Source organism: Ursus maritimus, unplaced genomic scaffold (genome assembly GCF_017311325.1).
Source record: "Ursus maritimus isolate PB19 unplaced genomic scaffold, ASM1731132v1 scaffold_35, whole genome shotgun sequence".
NCBI lineage: Eukaryota > Metazoa > Chordata > Mammalia > Carnivora > Ursidae > Ursus > Ursus maritimus.
Window position 1 is genome coordinate 19,664,608 of NW_024426119.1, and position 21,181 is coordinate 19,685,788.

At 36.1% G+C, this 21,181-nt stretch overlaps 1 protein-coding gene and 1 non-coding gene across 3 annotated transcripts in view; both read right to left on the reverse strand.

Annotated features, from left to right (window-relative positions):
- UNC13C (unc-13 homolog C) overlaps window positions 1-21,181 on the reverse strand; it is a 538,361-nt gene that overhangs the window by 271,541 nt on the left and 245,639 nt on the right. For both annotated transcript variants that reach the window (XM_008705990.2, XM_040620622.1), the window contains 3 exons: window positions 10,743-10,912; window positions 7,505-7,620; window positions 5,523-5,686 (listed from right to left, as the gene is read on the reverse strand). In XM_008705990.2, the coding sequence (XP_008704212.2) occupies window positions 5,523-5,686; window positions 7,505-7,620; window positions 10,743-10,912 (450 nt within the window). The remainder of the gene's footprint in view (window positions 1-5,522; window positions 5,687-7,504; window positions 7,621-10,742; window positions 10,913-21,181) is intronic.
- LOC121100245 lies at window positions 18,692-18,797 on the reverse strand. Its single transcript, XR_005832001.1, has one exon. It is a non-coding gene; the product is annotated as a U6 spliceosomal RNA (small nuclear RNA).

Genomic DNA, 21,181 nt, shown 5'->3' on the forward strand with positions numbered 1-21,181 from the left:
AGAGTCAATTTATAATTCAATTACAGGAGTATTATTTGGATAATATGGTAAAAAAAAAAAAAAAATCTCTGAGCTAGGACAAACAATCCTAAATTTTGTGTGGAACCAGAAAAGACCCGAATCACCAAGGAAAGGTTGAAAAAGAGAAAGCTGGCGGCATCACTTTGCCTGATTTCAAGCTATACTACAAAGCTGTGGTCACCAAGACAGCATAGTACTGGCACAAAAACAGACACATAGACCAATGGAACAGAACAGAGACTCCAGAAATGGACCCTCGACTCTATGGTCAACTAATCTTTGACAAAGCAGGAAAAAACATCCAGTGGAAAAAAGACAGTTTCTTCAATAAATGGTGCTGGGAAAATTGGAAAGCTACATGCAAAAGAATGAAACTTGACCACTGTCTCACACCCGACACAAAGATAAACTCCAAATGGATGAAAGACCTCGATATGAGACAGGAATCCATCAAAATCATAGAGGAGAACATAGGCTGTAACCTCTTTGACATTGGCCACAGCAACTTCTTTCATGACACATCTCCAAAGGCAAGAGAAACAAAAGAAAAAAATGAACTTTTGGGACTTCATCAAGATAAAAAGTTTCTGCACAGCAAAGGAAACAGTCATCAAAACAAAGAGACAACCCACAGAATGGGAGAAGATATTTGCAAATGAAACTAGAGATAAAAGGCTGGTATCCAAGATCTATAAAGAACTTCTCAAACTCAATACACGAGAAACAAATAATCAAATCCAAAAATGGGCAGAATATATGAATAGACACATTTCCAATGAAGACATACGAATGGCTAACAGACACATGAAAAAAATGTTCAAAATCATTAGCCATCAGGGAAATTCAAATCAAAACCACATTGAGATACCACCTTATGCCAGTTAGAATGGCAAAAATTAATAAGGCAAGAAACAACAAATGTTGGAGAGGATGTGGAGAAAGGGGAACCCTCTTACACTGTTGGTGGGAATCCAAGTTGGTACAGCCACTATAGAAAACAGTGTGGAGGTACCTCAAAAAGTTAAAAATTGAGCTACCCTATTCACCAATTGCACTACTGGGTATTTACCCCAAAGATACAGACATAGTGAAGAGAAGGGCCATATGCACCCCAATGTTCATAACAGCATTGTCCACAATAGCTAAATTGTGGAAGAAGCTGAGATGCCCTTCAACAGATGACTGGATTAAGAAGATGTGGTCCATATATACAACGGAATATTACTCAGCCATCAGAAAGAACGATTACCCAACATTTGCAGCAACATGGATGGGACTGGAGGAGATTATGCTAAGTGAAATAAGTCAAGCAGAGAAAGACAATTATCATATGGTTTCACTTATTTATGGAACATAAGGAATAGCAGAGAGATTGGTAGGAGAAGGAAGGGAAGAATGAAGGTGGGGTAAACAGAAGGGGCATGAACCACAAGAGACTATGGACTCTGGGAAACAAACTGAGGGCTTCAGAGGGAAGGGAGGTGGGGGATCGGGATAGGCCGGTGAGACCAGTGATGGGTATTAAGGAGGGCACATATTGCATGGAGCACTGGGTATTATATGCAAACTATGAATCATGGAACACTACATCAAAAACTAATGATGTACTGTAGGGTGACTAACATAATAAAAATTTTTTTAAAAAAAAATCTCTGAAAGTTATATTTCAACACCTAACAGATGAACGTCAGTACTCTGATACTTCTCCAAATTAATAAATAATCAATCAATATGGTATGCTCTAAAACGTATAAGGTAAAATAGATACCTACACCAGTTTTCAAGTTCTATTTTGCATGCTTCTGGCAACTCTGAACTTTTTTTTTTTTTTAAGACTTACTTATTCAAAAGAGAGAGATTGAGAGAGTGTGCAAGTTGGAGGAGGGGAGAGGGAGAGAAAGAATCCCAAGCAGACTCCCTGTTGAATGTGGAGCCCTATGCTGGGCTGGATCTCAAGACCCAGAGATCATGACCTGAGCTGAAAACTAAGAATAGGACCCTCAACTGACTGAGCCACCCTGGAGCCCTGGCAACTGTGAACTCCTGGTATGAAGAAATATGCCAGGAGAAGTTGAGAATAAACAGCCTCTACTTCTGATTCATTCAATTAAAAATATGTACTGAGTTTCTATCATGTACCCAGAATTTTTTATAAGGCAGTAATAAAACATACGGCTATTGGATTCGAGATATCAAATTGTACATCTTTGAACAGAATTCAAGTGTCCCTCTAAGTGACACCATTTGATTATGTCTCTTAAACTAGATTACACATGTAATTATATTATTAACTTATTGATATAAAATGTGTACAGGTCTATATTTCCATAAAAACTATTTCAACAACTAAGGATCATCAATGAATAGTAAATGAAGAGATCATATTTGTGTTGGTAGTCAAAATTTTTAGGACTTTGTAGACTGTCAAACAACAGGAATATTTTTTATTCTGACGAGATGGTAAAATTTGTACTGTCAAAGCAAAATTGTACTGGATATGATGAAATAGGCCAGGAAAATTTTATTCGAGGGTGTGCAATAAGGAAAAGAAATCAAATTCAGTCTGAACTCAACTCCACTAAAATAACAAATGGGGACATTTTTAATGGCTGAATTGGAAGGGGATGAATGGGAGTTTTTAAGAGCTGGAGCTGGGGGAATCATAGTCACCTGTGTTTGTTAACTGGCATTACCCAAAGAAAAGATAAACTTTCTCTTATTCTCATGACCCCAGATAGTATTACAACTTGGAACAAGGCACCTGTCCAAATTAGGTTCCTACCGCCCCCTCCTCCCACCCCCCATAGAGACTGGGAAACAGGGGTCTATACTCCTTGATGATTGCATTTGAGAGAGATGCCCCCCATGTCCTTGAGAAAGCTAGTCCTGGGTTGTAAAACAGGCAAGAGGCTTTCAAAATATTTACAATTTAAAGAATTTACCATTGTAAGTTTTCTAAAGTAAATGCTGTAAGAAAAGGAAGGTCAGGGACCTTTGGGTTTAAGCCTTCTGGATTTTGTAAAGGCCAAGGTGAGAGGGAGGTCAGGGGCCTAGAGGCAAGTAAGAAGTGTGTCTAAAGCTTTGTCAGGTTGAGGGAAATGTGAGGGCCATCTTGGTCAGTACTCAAAGCCGAAAAAAACACTTAATAAAGAAAAATATCAGTATCAAATCAAATGTATAACCGGAAGTAGATACAGTTGATCCTTGAAAAATACAGGGGTTAGGGTCACTGACTCCTGCACAGTCAAAACTCCACATATAACTTTTGACTCCCCAAAAACTTAACTAATAGCATACTATTAACTGTGACACATATTATTCACCAGTCACATAAATAGTCATAAACATGTATTTTGTGGGTTTTTGTATTGTACGTATTCTTAGAATAAGCTAGAGAAAGAAAGCATTAAGAAAATCGTAAGGAAAATACACTTACACTACTGTAAAAAAAATCTATAATCTGTAAGTAGACCAACAGTCCAAACCCTTGCTGTTCAAGGGCCAACTACATAATCTACTGCATTTTATCATCAAAGTGCTTTTCTCAATTTATTACCAAAAAAGAAGACATTTTTCTCCTTATGCCTTTCTGCCCTTGCTTTCACTCTTTAAACCAGCAGTTGGCAATCTAAGGCCACAGCCAAACCCAGCCCACAGTTTTTGTTTTTAAAATAAAATGTTGTCAGTACATGGCCATGCCCATTTGTTTACTTAGTATCTATGGCTGCTTTTGCACTTGGAATGCAGAGTGGAGCAGTTGTGACAGAGACTGCAGGACCCACAAAGCTAAAAATGTTTACTATGTGCCCCTTCATAATTATGGGCTCACATGTGGGTCACTGGATACCAAAGAAGTATCCAAAAATATTTTATTGTTACTGTTTACTTAGGTTAAAGGTAAGAGAAAAATAGAAGTGATAAAATGAATAAAGGATGCTCTTCCTCTTTTAAACTATCATATAGTTACCCTTTCTCTACATTAACATGATTGTGCTTCTCAGAATGTAGGAAACACGGCAAAGAAGTAATGTGACATCAGCTCACAGAAATATTTTGGAATAAATTTAACTTGATCCTTTCTTTTACTGGTATTTTTTCCTGAAGCAGGTTTTTCACTGCTGTTGTTTTGTTGTTGTCGTTTTTAACATAGCTCCCTTTAGGCAGAACAGTTCTTTTATTTTTGACTGTTAAGCACGGTTGCATTTCTATTGTGCTCAATTTGATATGAGGTATTCTGAATAATAGCCAATGACATGGGACAGAGCCGACGACAAAGTCACAGACTCCATTATGGCTGCCCAATTACAAAATAGGTTGCCTTAAAAGGAGCGTGCTGTTGCTGTGTGTGAACAAGCAGAGGGATGAAGACCATCAGTAACGGATGCAGCAACAGGGTTTCTGATCTGGAGAGAGGTTCAGTTGACCTCTAAGTTCCTCTTCCCCTCCATAATCTATAAGTCTTTATTATTTAGATTTAGGACATTCTTTCAACTAAAAAAAATACAATTGATCAAAAAAATTTTAAATGTAGTCTGACATATGCTGTTCTGAAATTATGACTGGTGATTAAATGCTAGGAACAGTAAACTTTGTAGAAGAGCATTGATTTTGGTCCAGTCCACATCCATCATTAGATGGTTGAAAATGACTGATTATCTGGGCCAGCATCTATTTGCTTAACATGAAAATATGTTCTCATCCTTAATATGAATGTAGTTTTCTAATGTATGTACATAAATAGCTTACATCTTATATATCGTATATATCTAAACAAGATGCATTTATACACCGAGACCAGGTTTCAAAAGGTAAACTGTAGACAAGAGATAACCCAATTCTTAACTCTTACTGAAACTCCTTAGTAAAGGTCTATATGGGTCACTTCCATAGAACCACATTTACTGCAGTTTGTGTGTTCTCAATAAATCTTGTTTTTGCTGAATTAGCAGCACTGATATAAACATAGGAAGGAAGAATATGCAGCCTATTGTTTGGGTCGAGACACTGTCATGGCCCTGGATGTGTCTCTGACACTAACAGACTCTGTAAGTTTGATGATGCACTTCAATCATCAGGCTTTAGCTTCCTCAGATATCAAATAAGGCATGGCTTCTCAAACTTTAGAGTTTAAGAGGAACATCTGGAGGGCTTATTAAAACACAGATCACTGGGCCCCACTCCGAGAGTTTCTGATTCGGTAGGTTTGGGGTAGGGTGGAGAATTTGCATTTGCAAGTTCCCAGTTGTTGCTAACGCTCCGTCCAACGGAGCACACTCTGAGAACAAAATAAGGTTTGGGAAGGTGGTGGTAGTGAATCACCAAATCCTTAATTAACACTTTATAGGTGTGAGAGAGAGTAGCCAGCATCCAATGGGCACATTCAGATCTAATTGACTTTGTAATCAAAATTTCATTTGAATTAGAAGAAAGGAGATGAATTTTTTTTTTCTTTAGATTTCAACAGAGATCTTTGAACACTGTACGTATTCTAGGGTACTTACGTCATAGCTTGATAAATGGATTCAATCCCATAACGCATGGCAAATTCATCGACTATTTCTTGGGAAGCATCATCAAAGAAAACCTTCCAGGCTTCCTCCCCTTTGACCTCTGGGATTTTCACTCCACCATTAGACTTCACTTCAGTCAAGTAATGGAACAGATTCTAAAAGTAAGTGGTTTTCAGTTGTTCAGTAATTCCTCAGAATAGGCCAGAAATAGGTAACTGTATCTCTCGGTAATTTACATTTGCACTGAGATTGCATCTAATGTTTGATCAGCATATAGAAGCAGTAGGAATATATTGGATTTTTTTTCTAACTCACCTCATATTATGCAAATTGGTTTTGTTTCTGCCTAGGTTTACACAGAATCAATGATTCAAATGTTTCATATGTACCAATTCACTGTAGAAGGAAGTAAAAGTTTTTGCATGTAAACAATTCTACATGCTAGAACCTACTTTGCACTCATGGGCTCGGAGTAAATTATAGGGCCCTGAATGAATACTGTAATTTGGCTATGTTAATACAGAATTTTAGTATGTAAAGGGCTTTGACTGTGAAATGGTAGGAGTCAGAGCTATGAATTGAAATTAAGAATGAATGAGAATTTTGTAATGAAATAAAAATTACTACATACAATTTCTTTTTGCTTCTACCAAGTTTGAGAACTGACATATGGATCCAGCCTGGGTCACTAAAGGACCCTTTCTTGGATTTAATTCTCTTTGCTTCTTGCAGTAGCAGAAAAGGACTCTGGAAAGCGAAGTATAATGCTGTTCCTCTGATCCCAAATATTCTCTGCCCAAACTTTAAGGCCAGAGTTGGCTCTCTATCCTGCCAGTTCAGGGATTTCTATTTATTGATTTGAAAACTGAACCACCTTTCTTAAAGGACTAATACCACTGGCCAGACTGGAGTCAGGAAATGAAGCCTAGGTCCTGTATCTAATTACGTGTAATGTGTAAATGACTTAAATACTCATCCCCATTCCTTCTTTAGTAAAATGGAAGTGCAAATAATTCCACATGTAAAGTTTCATAGATACATTTAGGAAAAATTATGTACAAAGAGCAGAGATTCTCTGTTATCTTTTTCTACCTTAGGAAGTTACTTTCTTCTCCACCTCTCTGAACATGGGGAAAGGCACATTCCTCAGCTTCACCTCTTATTTTCTGATACATGGGACAAGTGTCATTTTTATCAGAGAAAGGCTCTCGGGACAACTCCAAGCTCTCAGATGCAAAGCAACCAAAAGAAGTCCAAGATTACACGTCTGTATATCTACACTGAGGTGAATCTGCCCTTTGAATTCAAACTGGGTAGTCTAACGTCTACGCCAACCAAGGCCTGCACTTCAGGGGTGGGTATATGCTCTACTATTCGTGGGTGGTAAGGACGTTTTGATCCTTTCTCTCCCTAGCATGTCTGTGGAATCAGTAATTAAAATGGTGGATGGTTCAATATGTATGAAGCTCTTTGTTATTCTAGAAAAAGGAAAAAAAAAATCATTGCTTATTACACTGGCTACCAAAAGCCACTGATGTAATATCAGCATTTTTGTATTTCTAATCCTCCCCACTAAATCTTTAATAAAATATGAACACTAACTCAGAGTTCTCAAAAATAATCATATTTGGATCCTCTCCTGCATTACTGAAGTACTGTATGTTTAATGCTTCCAAAATATTTGTCCTAACTTTTGTTTTTTAAACAAAGCCTTTTGATATTTGCCTTGTTTGTTAATACCTGCCTCTTGCGTTTGTTCTCTCAGTAGAGGACATCTGCCCACTCCACAGAGAGCAACGCATAGGCTGTAGGACACCCTAGCACATCGCAAGCTATAGTACAGGGTCAGAACTCCGGGGACAACTGCACAAACCTAACTCAATTATATTTTGAAACCAAATATTTTGTTGTATAATCCATAAAGACCTATTTCTTTTCTAAGTTTTATTATTAATACAATTCAATTCACTTACCTCATGCAAACATGTATACTGTATATGATATGGGGCAACTTTCTCCTCTCCTTTTATTTCCACATTGATTTTCAATCGAATGGCCCCAGACACAGCTGACTTATCCGTCCGTTTCTCTGACCAAGCAAAAAAGTAATTGGTCATTTTTGAAAATACCATATTTCTCAAAGAATTTCTCAAAAGCTTTAAAAAGGCTTCCAGGGCTAAAAGCCACTTTTCTGGATCAGGTTTGATTATTAACTAGCCATTATGATTCTGGTAAACACAATTTAAAATACTGTTCCTATAGTGTCACTAATTGTCAAACTGCATTATGGACACGTCAAATAAAGAAGCGTAATCAGAAGACCCTGCCATTCTGCTACAAATTTCTGTGTACTTGATCAGTTTATACAAGGAAATTAATTGTTTGGGCAATTAAAAGCAGGATGACGTAAAAATACAATTAACAGGAAAACTATTTCATGCAAAAGCTTTCACTTCTCTTTCTATGCTTGAAAAGATACGTCAAAGCTCTAACAAAAAATTTGTTCATAATTCATCAGTGATTCATAAAGACCTGCAGTCTATGGCCTGTGTTTACTAATGTGTTGGATTAACTGTTTATTTGGATGGAATCAACATGTAGTCAATTCAGTCAAATAATGTGTATGTGTGATATGATCTGATCAGTAGCTTTAAGAGGAAAAAAAAAAGCATAACCACAAAATTCCTAGAGTTTGTACATAGGGGACCTACATTTGATATCTACTTCACAGATGAAATAAAAAGAGGCAAGCTGACCCATTTCACAAATGAAACACAAGGAGGTAGAGTGACAGAGAAAGTGGCGAAGACTTATTGACCCTCTTTCTAAGCATAACTATTTATAGTCATGAAAGTACAGTGAAATCATAAAGTCTGCCTTTTTCTTGTGGAATGTCTGCTGACTTTTCGTTGTTAATATTTGATAGTCATTATGTTATGAAGATTCTTCCCTGAGGAGTGCCAGGATCATGAGAGTTTCTCCTACTGTCTGGGAGATAGTTGATTCTCAACAAATATTCAAGTTCTCCACTGGGGCCAAAAGAATGCAAGTCCTGGAATCTTTTTATCACAGACCTCTGTCCAAAGTCCCAGGGAGCATTGCTGGTTCTTTAACTATCATCCTCCCCATAGACCAATGGGACACAAGCTCTGCTTAGATGCCCAGGGATTTGGGCCAAGTCCTCCTCTGCATGGCAGAATGAATTCTATGTGATATGTACTCTATTGTACAATATGTACTCTATTGTACAAAGAGTACAAACATGGTACTTATGGGAATTGAACCTACTGAAGGATTTTACACGAATCTAAAATCTGTCGTTCCCAGCCTCCCTCCTTCTCTCCTTCTCTCTCCTCTAAAACTCCCAATATCAGCAAAAGAGGGCACAAACATAAAAACTGACGGTGAGCTGAGATTTCCCTGTCCTGTTGCATCATATTTTCCTCCCCATACATGGAAGGACCATTTCAGCGTAAGAGCTGAATAGCCGATTTTTACTGATTTTACTAATAGCTCATTCGAGCTCCTTGACAAAGTGAATAGACCCACATCAAAAAACATGTGACAGGAGGCAAAGACATCAAAAGAATTGTTCTTTTGTCAAAAGAATGATTTAAGGAATTTCTGCTTTGGATTCTAACTACTTCAATTCAAGGACATGCTAACCTACTACAGAATAAAAAGTCTATGTACAGGTAAACCAGTTTACAACACAATTTGTGAGTATTGCACAGAGCTCAGGGCCTGAAGTTTGCTCTTACCTAACATCTCTGTTTTGATATAGAAAGTTGTCTTATAGTATAAACAAGATACAAGAGGATGATCACTATAACTGAAAAAATGCATCAATAATGTAGAAGCACCAATTTTCTTTAAGGAAGATTTCTTTAAATTATATCTTGATATTGGGTTCTTAGTCTAGCTTGAATCATTTGTATCCAGATAAGTTATATATCTTTCCTTCTTTAAAATTATTGTATTATTTAGAGTTTCATTAACTCTATGACTTTATCCTTTCACTTTGTCAAATATTACATTATTTGAATTATGTGGGTTTATCAAAAAGCCAAAAGCACTCTTTAATTTACTACAATATATTGATATCCTAAATGGAAACTCTTTGTAATCCTGGGACTGTATAAACACTTCCTTGATTTAATCAGCCCTTAAAAATTTAACTAAAATATTTCAGATCATATGGCTAAAACATTTTTGATCTGACAATACTCAGTTTGTTCTCTGTATTGATAGATCAGATTCTGGTTTTTGTTTACTCATTTGTTTTGTCTTTTAGATTCCATTTATGAGTGAATGGGGTTGGGGGAATGGGCAAAATAGGTGAAGGGGAGTGGGAGAAACAGGCTTGTGGTTATGGAATGAGTAAATCTTGGGAATAAGAGGTACAGCACAGGGAATATAGTCAATAATACTGTACTAGTGTTGCATGGTGATGGATGGTAGTTACACTTGTGTGAACACAGCATAGCATCCAGAGTTGAATCAGTACGTTGTACACCTGAAGCTAATGGAAAATTGTGTATCTACTATAGGCAAACACGTTTTTTTAAAAAGATATTTTGGATCATGTCCTTTATAGCAACTGAGCTGATCCATATATTTTTTACTACTATTAAATCAGCACTGAAGATTCTAGATTATTCAATTACTGTAAAAGTCAAAATACAACTTTATTTAATTCTTGGTTCCATAATAAAATTACATTTAAAAAGTCATGCCAGCTAAACATATTCTCGATATTTTTATCAAGAGAGTAAACATAAATCCACATATATATGGCTTTGCCAACTAAACCCTACTTTTCTATCATCATTTGAAAGATATTCAAAATACACTTTTCCTTTATTGCTAAAATTTCAGTAAGGGACCAAAAGGAAATGAGTCAAACAGCATAAAGTCATATGTTTTTTATTTCCTATACATTTGGCAAAATTTTTGAAGCTATACTTATGAATTAAAAATCAAGAAGGGGATATTTTTTCCTAAAAGACACCCAGTTGATTTTTTGAAAGGGTTTCTCTTTTCTTCTCAAATTTACCAACATTTTTCAGTAATACTGAATTTGAATAAATATTTCAGCAGAATGCTATAGAAAGTCATTGATTATTTTTACTTATATGGGAATATAACACAGGCCACAGATATTCTGAAATTTTATTTAACTGTTTTTCAAGTAAATTTAAAAATAGTTACCTAAGTTGTACCAGACATCCATCTCTCCACTCAGGGTTCTCACTTCTACAATTGTTTGTCCCAAAAAGTCATCTGACTCCTTTTTGAAATGTTGCTTGACTCTGGATTTAATGTCATCATCTTCATCCCACACTCTGACTTTGATTCGGTCTGTGGAGTTATGACACTCACTGAAAAGAAATGTGGATAAGTTAACAACCATTGGTAACTGCTCGAACTAGCATTTGACCTTAGCAACTCTTTCTAAACCTGTCTAATCCAGAAACGCATAGTATGTTATCTAATAAATGAGATTTCCCACTGACCCATTCCATCTATAGGATGTTACAAGTGTCAGGGATATTGAAAAATGTTGCATTTAAGCAATGTTAGTACAGGGTAATCATACCCTATTCCATCATATTTCCTTTAACTGAATTAAATATAATCAAATATGGGTCAAAAATCTTTAGTGTATTTTCTCTGTGATATATTTCCTTTTTGCAGTGGTTATCTAGAACAACACAACCATGCTCAGAAAATACTGCACCATCAATATAAAGCTAATTTTACTGCTATGGATGTCACAGAGTATAAATGACAATACAGTTATGTACTAGTACTTAATAAACTAAAAATCCCAGTAAGTATATAAGATACTGTTAAATCAATGAGAATTAGAGCAAAATCCTTCTGTTTTTAAGAATAAACTGCACACTTTCATCCATTTCTCATTTCAAGTTTCCCTCCACCTACTCTTCTTGAACCCACACATATGATGTTAGTATTTCCCACACATATTATGGTGTTTCCTGACCCTATGGCTTTTGTATACACTCTTCCCTATGCTCCTGTGCCTGCCAACCAATCATTCTTTAAGCATTGGGTCATCACCAGTTCTTTTTTTTTGTAGCTATTGAGCCAATTAGGATGATCAATGATGAGCTCTAATTTGCTCTGCACATGCCTTCACTCTAGCATAAGGATCTTCAACATGGGATGAGTGGATGAATTCTGAACATCGAAAATGTATAAAGAACTTATAAAACTCAACATCCAAAAAACAAATAATCCAGTTAAACAATGGGCAGAAGATGCAAACAGACATTTTTCCAAAGAAGACATACAGATGGCTAACAGACACATGAAAAAATGTTCAACATTACTCATCAAGGAAATACAAATAAAAACTACCATGAGATATCACCTCACACCAGTCAGAATAGCTAAAATTAACAACCCAGGAAACAACAGATGTTAGCGAGGATGCAGAGAAAGGGGAACCCTCTACACTGTTGGTGGGAATGCAAACTCTTGTAGCCACTCTGGAAAACAGTATGGATGGTCCTCAAAAAGTTACAACTAGAACTACCCTATGATCCAGCAATTGCACAACCAGAAGAATGAAACTGGACCACGTTCTTACACTATACACAAAAAAATTCAAAATGGATGAAAGACATAAATGTGAGACAGGAATCCATCAAAATCCTAGAGAAGAACACAGACAGCAACCTCTTTGACCTCAGCCGCAGCAACTTCTCATTAGACACGTCTCCAGAGGCAAGGGAAACAAAAGCAAAACTGAACTACTGGGACTGCATCAAGCTGAAAAGCTTTTGCACAGCAGAGGAAGCAACAAAAATAAAAGGCAACCTACAGAATGGGAGAAGATATTCACAAATGACCTATCAGATAAAGGGCTAGTATCCAAAATCTATAAAGAACTTATCAAACTCAACCCCCCCCAAAAAAAATCTAGTGAAGAAATAGGCAGAAGACATAAGCAGACATTTCTCCAAAGAAGACATCCAAATGGCCAAAAGCCCCATGAAAAAATGCTCAACATCACTTGACATCAGGGAAATACAAATCAAAACCACAATGAGATACCACCTCACACCAGTCAGAATGGCTAAAATTAACAACTCAGGAAACAATAGATGTTGACAATGATGCAGAGAAACGGGAACCCTCTTACAATGTTGGTGGGAATGCAAACTGGTACAGCCACTCTGGAAAACAGTATGGTGGTTTCTCAAAAAGTTAAAAATAGAACTATCTTATGACCCAGCAATTGCACCACTAGGTATTTATCCAAAGGACACAAACATAGTAATTGGAAGGGGCACACACACCCCAATGTTTATAGCAGCAATGTCCACAATAGCCAAACTAAGGAAAAAGCCCAGATGTCCATCATCAGATGAATGGATAAAGAAGATGTGAAATATATATACAATGGAATATTACTTCACCATCAATAAGAATGAAATTTTGCCATTTGCAACAATGTGGCTGGAACTAGAGGGTATTAAGCGAAATAAGTCATTCAGAGAAAGACAAATACCATGTGATTTCACTCATATGTGGAATTTAAGAAACAAAACAGATTAACACAGGGGAATGGAATGAAAAATAAAACATGATAAAAAACAGGGAGGCAAACCATAAGACATGCTTTAACTATAGAGAACAAACTGAGGGTTGCTGGAGGGGAGGTGGGTGGTGGAATGGAGTAATTGGGTGATGGGCATTAAGGAGGGCGCTTGATGTAATGAGCACTAGGTGGTATATGCCAGTGATGAATCACTAAATTCTACCCCTGAAACAAATAATACACTATATGTTAATTAAATTAAAAATGAAAACAAAGAACAAAACCAAAAAACAAACAAAAAAGATAGAACTACCCTATGACCCAGCAATTACACTACTAGGTATTTACCCAAAGGATAAAAAAAATACTGATTCAAAGGGGCATAGCACCCCAATGCTTATGGCAGCATTATCAACAATAGCCAAATTATAGAAAGAGCCCACATGTCCATCAACTGATGAATGGATAAAGAAGATGTGGCATATCTACAATGGAATATTACTCAGCCATAAAAAAGAATGAAATTTTTCCATTTGCAGTGACAGGGGTTGAGCTAGAGTGTATTAGGCTAAGCAAAATAAGTCAGTCAGAGAAAGACAAATACTATATGATTTCACTCATATGTGGAATTTAAGAAACAAAACAGATAATATGGGGGAAGAAAAAGAGGCAAATCAGAAAATAAACTCTTGACTATAGAGAACAAACTAAAGTTTGTTGATGGGGAGGAAAGTGGGGGGATGGGCTACATGGGTGATGGGGATTAAGGAGGGCACTTGTGATGAGCACTGAATATTGTATGTAAGTGATGAATCACTAACTTCTACACCTGAAACTAATATTACATTGTATGTTAACTGAAATTTAAATAACTTGAAAAAAGAAAAAAAATAATTTCATCTTTATTTTCCTTCAATTATGAACATAAACAACAAGCCATGTCTGTATTATGAGTACCTGGAAGATTTTGTCACCAATAAAACCAAGATATTTATATGTAACATTATCATTGTTATGAAACTTGCAATATTATTTTTAACTATCATTTACTGTCCTATAAGTATTCTTCAAAATAATTTTCTTTTCAATTCTATATATTATATCTTAGAAATATACAAATAAATGATTTTGAACAGCATCCATGGTTTTCACCAGATTGCCAAATGGACTCATGGCATAAAAAATACTTAAGAACTACTGACAGAGTTCTCACTCTCCCATTAACCTATGAGGCAAGATAATACTGCAAATTTAAGAATAAAACTTGCAGTATGACATGACAAGGTGAAAAATAAGCCCCACTATTTCTATGTAACCTAGAGCTTTCTACATAGAGCACTTTGGCAACTTCTGGGATTTTTTTTTTGGGGGGGGGTTGTTATAAACCTTCAGGGGCGCTAGTGGCATTAGGTGGGGTAGGCCAGGGATCTGGACACCTTACCATCTGCTGGACAGTCTGCATGATTTGAAATGATGCAAAGGCATTAATAAAGACACAAAATGCATTGAAAATCAACTCAGTTTGGGACTTGTTTTTTTTACATATAAACACCAACTCTTCTATGTATTTTAAGATATAGAAATTTCTTAGAAAACAGTTAGTGTCTAAATCAATAATCAAAGAAAAATTTTGTTGTTGCTGTTCAGAACTTTACCAAGAGCTGTTTTCCACTTTGAGAGATTATATTACCAATGTCAAAATCGCTCAAAGTATTTGAATCAACGTATGTGTATCAGTCTGTAGCTGAGATAATCACATACATGCTAATTCTACCAACATATGAAAGCATGTAACTACTAAATTATGCATTCCAGGATAGTTGTATTTTACCCTTATATGTTAAAATACATATTAGATTACATTAAATATTTTTTCTTTTTATTATAGTTGGAACATTATGCTGATCTTTTTGAAATTATATTCATAGATGAAATTATATATTATTTTGTTTCAGCATAAAAAAAGTCATCGAGAATTACTTTATATAAAGGAGGTCATTAGGTCTAATAGGGTTAACTATTTCTACCTGACTTAACCTCAATGAATCTATAAAATGGGGTTAATGATACCTGCCTTAGAAGATATTTATAGACATTAAGTGAAATAATACAGCAGTTAGTGCAGTGACAGACACTTAAGTGTTTGATCTATAGTAGTCATTAATATAATGTCCTCATTTCATAGGTTATTTTTGAAGGTAGAATCTAGGTTTATTAATATCTCTGTTCTTCACATAGTTTCTGGCATGCATGTAGCATTCACAAAATATTCATTAAAAAATCCACAAAGTTTTGCCAAAAAATTCCCTTTATTATACTCAAAGGAAAAATAATGTCATTCTTAGAAATATCATGTATATCAAAGAAATTCTCCAATCTTGATAGCTCTCTTACTATTAAAATGTGATGGGAACAGTGGGGAAGGAAAAATAATTTGTCAATGATACTGTATCCATTGCAGTAAACAAAACCACTTTCAGCCAAGGAGAGCGGCTGGAACAGATGACAGCACAGCTGTCTCCTATCTAATTCGGAATTCCAAAGACAACACCTGGAATTATAGTAGTGAGGATACTGAGATAGAGAAATTTTTGGCATTTAATGCCAAATTTATATTAAAAGTAGCTCAGATTTTAATTTCTTTGCTACCAAAAAGAAAAAAAAAATCAATGTAGAAACAAACAAAAAAATATCAGCTCCTAGCTCATTTGTGTCATTCTCAGAAAAATGAAAGAAAACTTGGAATATCAATCAAAATAGTTATCCTTGCTATAAACTTAAAATGCAAAATATTACAAAAGCCAAAATCCTTTTTTGTCAGTTTTTGATAAAATAAATCACCAGAGTTCACATAGGTTCTAGGAGACAGCCATGTAAAAACATTCTAACTGCAAATAACAAGTGTAATAAATAGCAAACTCTACCTAATAGAGATTGGTAAATATTTCTAGAATCTGTTATTTAACAAAATCAAAATATCCTGTCTCATTTTTAAGAATAAATATTTGAGGCTCTAGTTTTTGTTGTAAATTTAAGGTAAAGATTTTTAGCTTGATACACACACACACACACACACACACATACACACAAGTAGTAATCCATATAAAACAGTATAACATATATACATACATGCATACATTATAACTTTTCCTTATACATAATTCATAACTGTATATGCACATTGTTTCTGTATGTGTCTATATCAGATGAAGAGAGAGACAATAATATCTCTTTTCAAATTCCTATTAGAAATAACTCCTCTGTACCAGATGGAAGTACACCTTCCAAATGACTGCTCACATTTCCATTATCTTCTTCATTAATTTGGTTTGTATTTTTTGTTATTGTGCCATCAAGAGTTCACCATTCCCTCATCCATCTACTCATTCACCCACACAGCAGTTATTTTTGGAGCACCTATTAACCTACAGACACGATCGAGACTTAGTGAGGTTAGATAATTAAACCAACCATACTCTTCCTTTTTTAAAGTCAAAATAAAGTGCATGCGATATTAATGGATTCAGAACAAATATAATCAATGATGTGCCCGGGTTCTTGTGATTTTGCTGAAGGGAATTTGAATATCTCTGTATGCCTCATTGATTCTATTTTTTATTTCTTAAGTAAATTTTTAAATTTAGAATAATTATGGATTTAGAGAAAAGTTGCAAAGAGAAGACAGAGAGTCCCTGCATGTCCCCCAGCCAGATTCCTCTATTAGTAACATCTTCTATTACTAACATCGGTTCTGTGTATTTTTCCTCATAAAGACATGCCAGTTGCTACTTTATCTTTCCCAAAGAAATTTTTGTAAATAATACTTAAAAATAAACAATGTTTGCTATTATGTTTCAGGTTTAAACTGTCAGAAACATATATTTCTGATCTCTGCAGAATAAAGACAATTGTGGGACCACTACTGCAAATACTGGAAATGACACGAGATTCTGCAATGCATATAAAAGCAGAGATTGAGTTCAACAGTGTGGTGAAGAATCGTCACATATGGGTGCTCAGCATCTCTGAACATTCTCCTTCCATTGTGGCTATATTCCTCCTTATGTTCCTCATCTTCCCAAGACTGAAGCTAGAAAACTCCCATTCCTAGATTCCTTTGTAGTGACGGCCCAGTTATTTGACCTACATTCAAGCAAGATGTGAACTCAAAATTAAACAGAGTGAAGCAGTGGTTCTATTCTGAGAATTTGCTCATTGGGCCACAGTGGTGGTGGAGCATTTAGTATTTTGATGCAGAGTTTCTGGTATTTAGTCTCAAGGAGCAAAAATATTGATTAATGATGGCAATGTTGTTTTCTCCAAAGAAAGCCTGTGATGTAATTGGACATCGTTTCTCTACAGTGGCTTCAAAGGCAGGCACTCTGACCTCTCCAAACAGTCTCGAGCAACCTAACAGTGTAGGAAATAATTTTTTTCTGCCTAAAACTAATGACAGTGAACCCCAGTTCATTTGCAACCAAGAATACTGACGAATGTAGTAACTCTAAAACAACGAAGAGAGCTTCGATAACAGGACTTCTGTGGAACTGACTGTGGAGGACATGATGGGGGTCGCTGGCAAAGATTTCACGACCTCAGTCTGGAAAGCCAATTCATTTCCAACAATAGCAGAACAGCTGGTCAAACTGTTGCTTGCTATACCTTGCAACTCTGGGCACAGGTCGAGCAAAGCTTTTCTATCATGTGAATGGCTGGAATAAAATTTAGAATGTTGCCATGTGTATTAAGTTTGGCTGCTTTCGAAAAATGCACTACAGTAAAGATGCACTCAAACTAAATCCAGCCAGTCTGTAAGCAGCGAGGCAAGGCAGCACAGCTACGCCCAAAGAGGCCCACTCTGCTTGTGTCCTGCAGTATAAATTGGCTGAGGATATCATAGTTTGGAACCCCACAAGGTTGAGGAAAGCCAGCAGCTTCTGTATATAAAAATGTAACGTACATGTAACAGCAAGGGTTTCTAAGTGCAACTTCAAAAAGAGATAAAATTGTTGCCCCTGGGCTTTTCAAACACTTTCCTTCAGGAAGTCTCTGCGCGACAAGGAAGGGAATTTAGCGGCAGAGATGAAATCAGTGGTGTGGCATTCATTCCCACCTTGGCATGCTTACTATTTTGCAAAGGCTGAGGCAGCAACCACGAGGTCAAGAGAAATTAATTAGAGCACAGGAGCTGGCAGTGAGGAGTTAAACTGTGCAGGCTTATGTGGTTACTCATAAAATTGTCTTGAAGCCCATCTCCTGGAATCCTGGTAAATTTTCTAGGGAACAGTACTGTCAAATGTGCCTCAGGCTGGCTACAGCTGTACTTAAAGTAAATGCCTTTTTCTTTTCTTTTCTTTTTTCTTTCTTTTTTAATGGGGGGGGGCAGGGGGAGAGGAAGAGAGAGAATCCCAAGCAGGCTCCAGGCCCAGCGTGTGAGCCCAATGCGGGTCTCAATCTCACAACCTTGATCCCACAACCCTGAGATAATGACCGGAGCCAAAATCAAGAGATAGATGCTTAACCAACTGAACCATCCAGGTGCCCTGTAAATGCCTTAGTCTTATGCTGCTGCTTCTTATCATCATCATCAACAAATAAGGAATGCTTCACTAATTTGTCTGTCACCCTTATGCAGGGGCCATGCTAATCTCCTCTGTATTTTTCTGACTTTAGTATAGGTCCTGTGAAGTGAGTACCTTTAAATTATTTTTAGAGCCCTCTTTCATTTGCTTTCACTTTCCAGAGTACCTGCTTAGAGTGTAGGCATTGACAAATTGAGCAAGGAAGGTCTCCCGAGATGTAGAACCTGGAGGAAAAATGGATAAAATGGATAAAAGAAATTCACCTAGAAAGCACAAGGGGCTGCCAGATGGGTTAGCCAAGTAACTGCTCCTGCTGCTAGGATCAGAAAGTCCTGAGTATCCCTGTCTAGCAGGAGTCTATATTTGCTAATGTACCAACAATGGTCATGTCTTTCCCATTTTCCCTATTACTGAATGAGATTTTTAAATTGCTGTTACCCTATCTTCTTCTCTCATCACAATAATACATTGGGAATTTTGGAGGAAGATGACATGCCTTTAATTTATAAGTCCCGGGGTCACAAAGAACCAAACCCGGAGCTGAAGGAAAGACTATACAAAGATCATGGACTTCAAGTGAAATGAAGTAACCAGATAAAAGTTGGGGACTGCCTACCTTGGAAGGAAGAGGATGAATTCATTTTACTTAAATACAGAGATAGAAAAGTTATATATAAATGTTGAATGGTCAACGAGGTAGAAGGTGTCCTACACTATAAATGTATTTACTCAACAACATTTAGACCCTTCCTTTTTCTTTTCTACTTTTATGTAGTAGCTCAGCCTTCCTTGTAACTGGAGATGACCACCTGACATAGTTTTGCCAATTAAATATAAGCCAAAGTCTTCTGGTCTTGGTCTCTTACGCTTTCCTCTTTAATTACTCTGGAATGTGGATAGAGAACAGCTTTCACTAGATGTTAAAACAGGAAAATGGAATAAACTACGTTCTTTGTTGGAATAATTCAGGTGCTATACTAGCCCTCAAATGCCTATACCTGGAATTCTTGTTGAATGAAATCAACTGCTTTTTATTAATCTAGAACCGTGGCTTAATGTGAAAGTGAATGAAATTCTAATAAAATCAAGTAGGAAAATAAACTATGAAGTTCATTTTGCTTGATTGTATACGAAATAATTTAAAATGTTTAATTTATGAGCTGTTACTATTTTTTATACTTGCTGTGTTTTATGTCACTTAACTATTTAACATGTTTCATAAATTCCGACTTTTATGAAAATACGAAGTTTTGCATTTCAGATGGGAAATAAAAGGCTCACAAAGGAAACAAAATTTGACACCAAGAGAAATATCTTTACATACAAGAAAAAATCTGACACATATAATAGAAAAAAAACATAGTCCCATTAAATCTCCCTCTACTAGACCATATCCAACCTGGTTAATTAGATAGCCAAGACTTCTGGTTTAGTTTACCAGTTTGTGAATTTGGCTTTTTTTTTTTTTCAGTAGAGAATAAGATATTTTACTACACAAACTCTTGATAAATATTGTTAGACCCATTTGCCTTGTAGTTTTCCTTTAACTAAAAATAATTGCCTTCTTAAAGAATGGTTCATATGTCTAATTCTATGTTTTTTTAATTGTTAAAAACTGGTTTTATTTCCATAGGAATAAGATATGTTATTTCTTACCAAATTAAAGGAAAACATTTATCCCTCTGGACTCAAGATTTGTGTGTACGTGTATGTTATGTTTTTAATTCACAGGTACCGTATCTCTATAAAGTCAACCACTATTTGGCCAAATTATTTTTGGCAGCCATCCAAATGACTGATCCCTATGTAATTATTTATTCCAACTTTGCAAATGGTCTCAATGCAAATATTTTTAGATTTAGAGTTTCCCAGAGAAGGCCCAATACCTATCTTCAATGATTAAACCAAAAAACAAAACAAAACCAACAAAACAAAACAAAACCAAAATAAAACCCAGGCCTTACTCAAGTCATCAGAGTTTAACTCATTCTGAGAATGATGCTTTACTCTGAGAGATGCCCCTGAATTTCATCAAGTCCATAAAGCCTGAATTCGATGGGAAGAAAGAAGCCCTTGCCCAAGTAATCATACTCTGATGGGAAGTCATTATTAATGTAGTATATTAACAAACAGTTGTTCTAAGAATGAAAAGTGCACCTACAGCGGCACTAGATCTAATGAAGCGAGTAAAACATATATCACGTGGCAACTCTGTCCGGAAAAAAGCCATAGGAAGTGATGTTACATTCAAAATCACGTCTATTAAAATTATGCAAAATTATAGCCACACGTTTTAAGCATAGCAAACGAGAATTCTATATTTTAAATGGTATTATATCGGGTTTGGTTAACGGAAATGTTAAGAGAGAGATTAAATATATATGAATAAATGCATGTGCGCGTGCACGCGTGTGTGCATGCGTGTGTGTGGGGGGGTGTATGCGTGTATGTGTGCGTGTGGGTGTGTGTGTTTGCATTGAAACCAGCTGTAAGGGTAT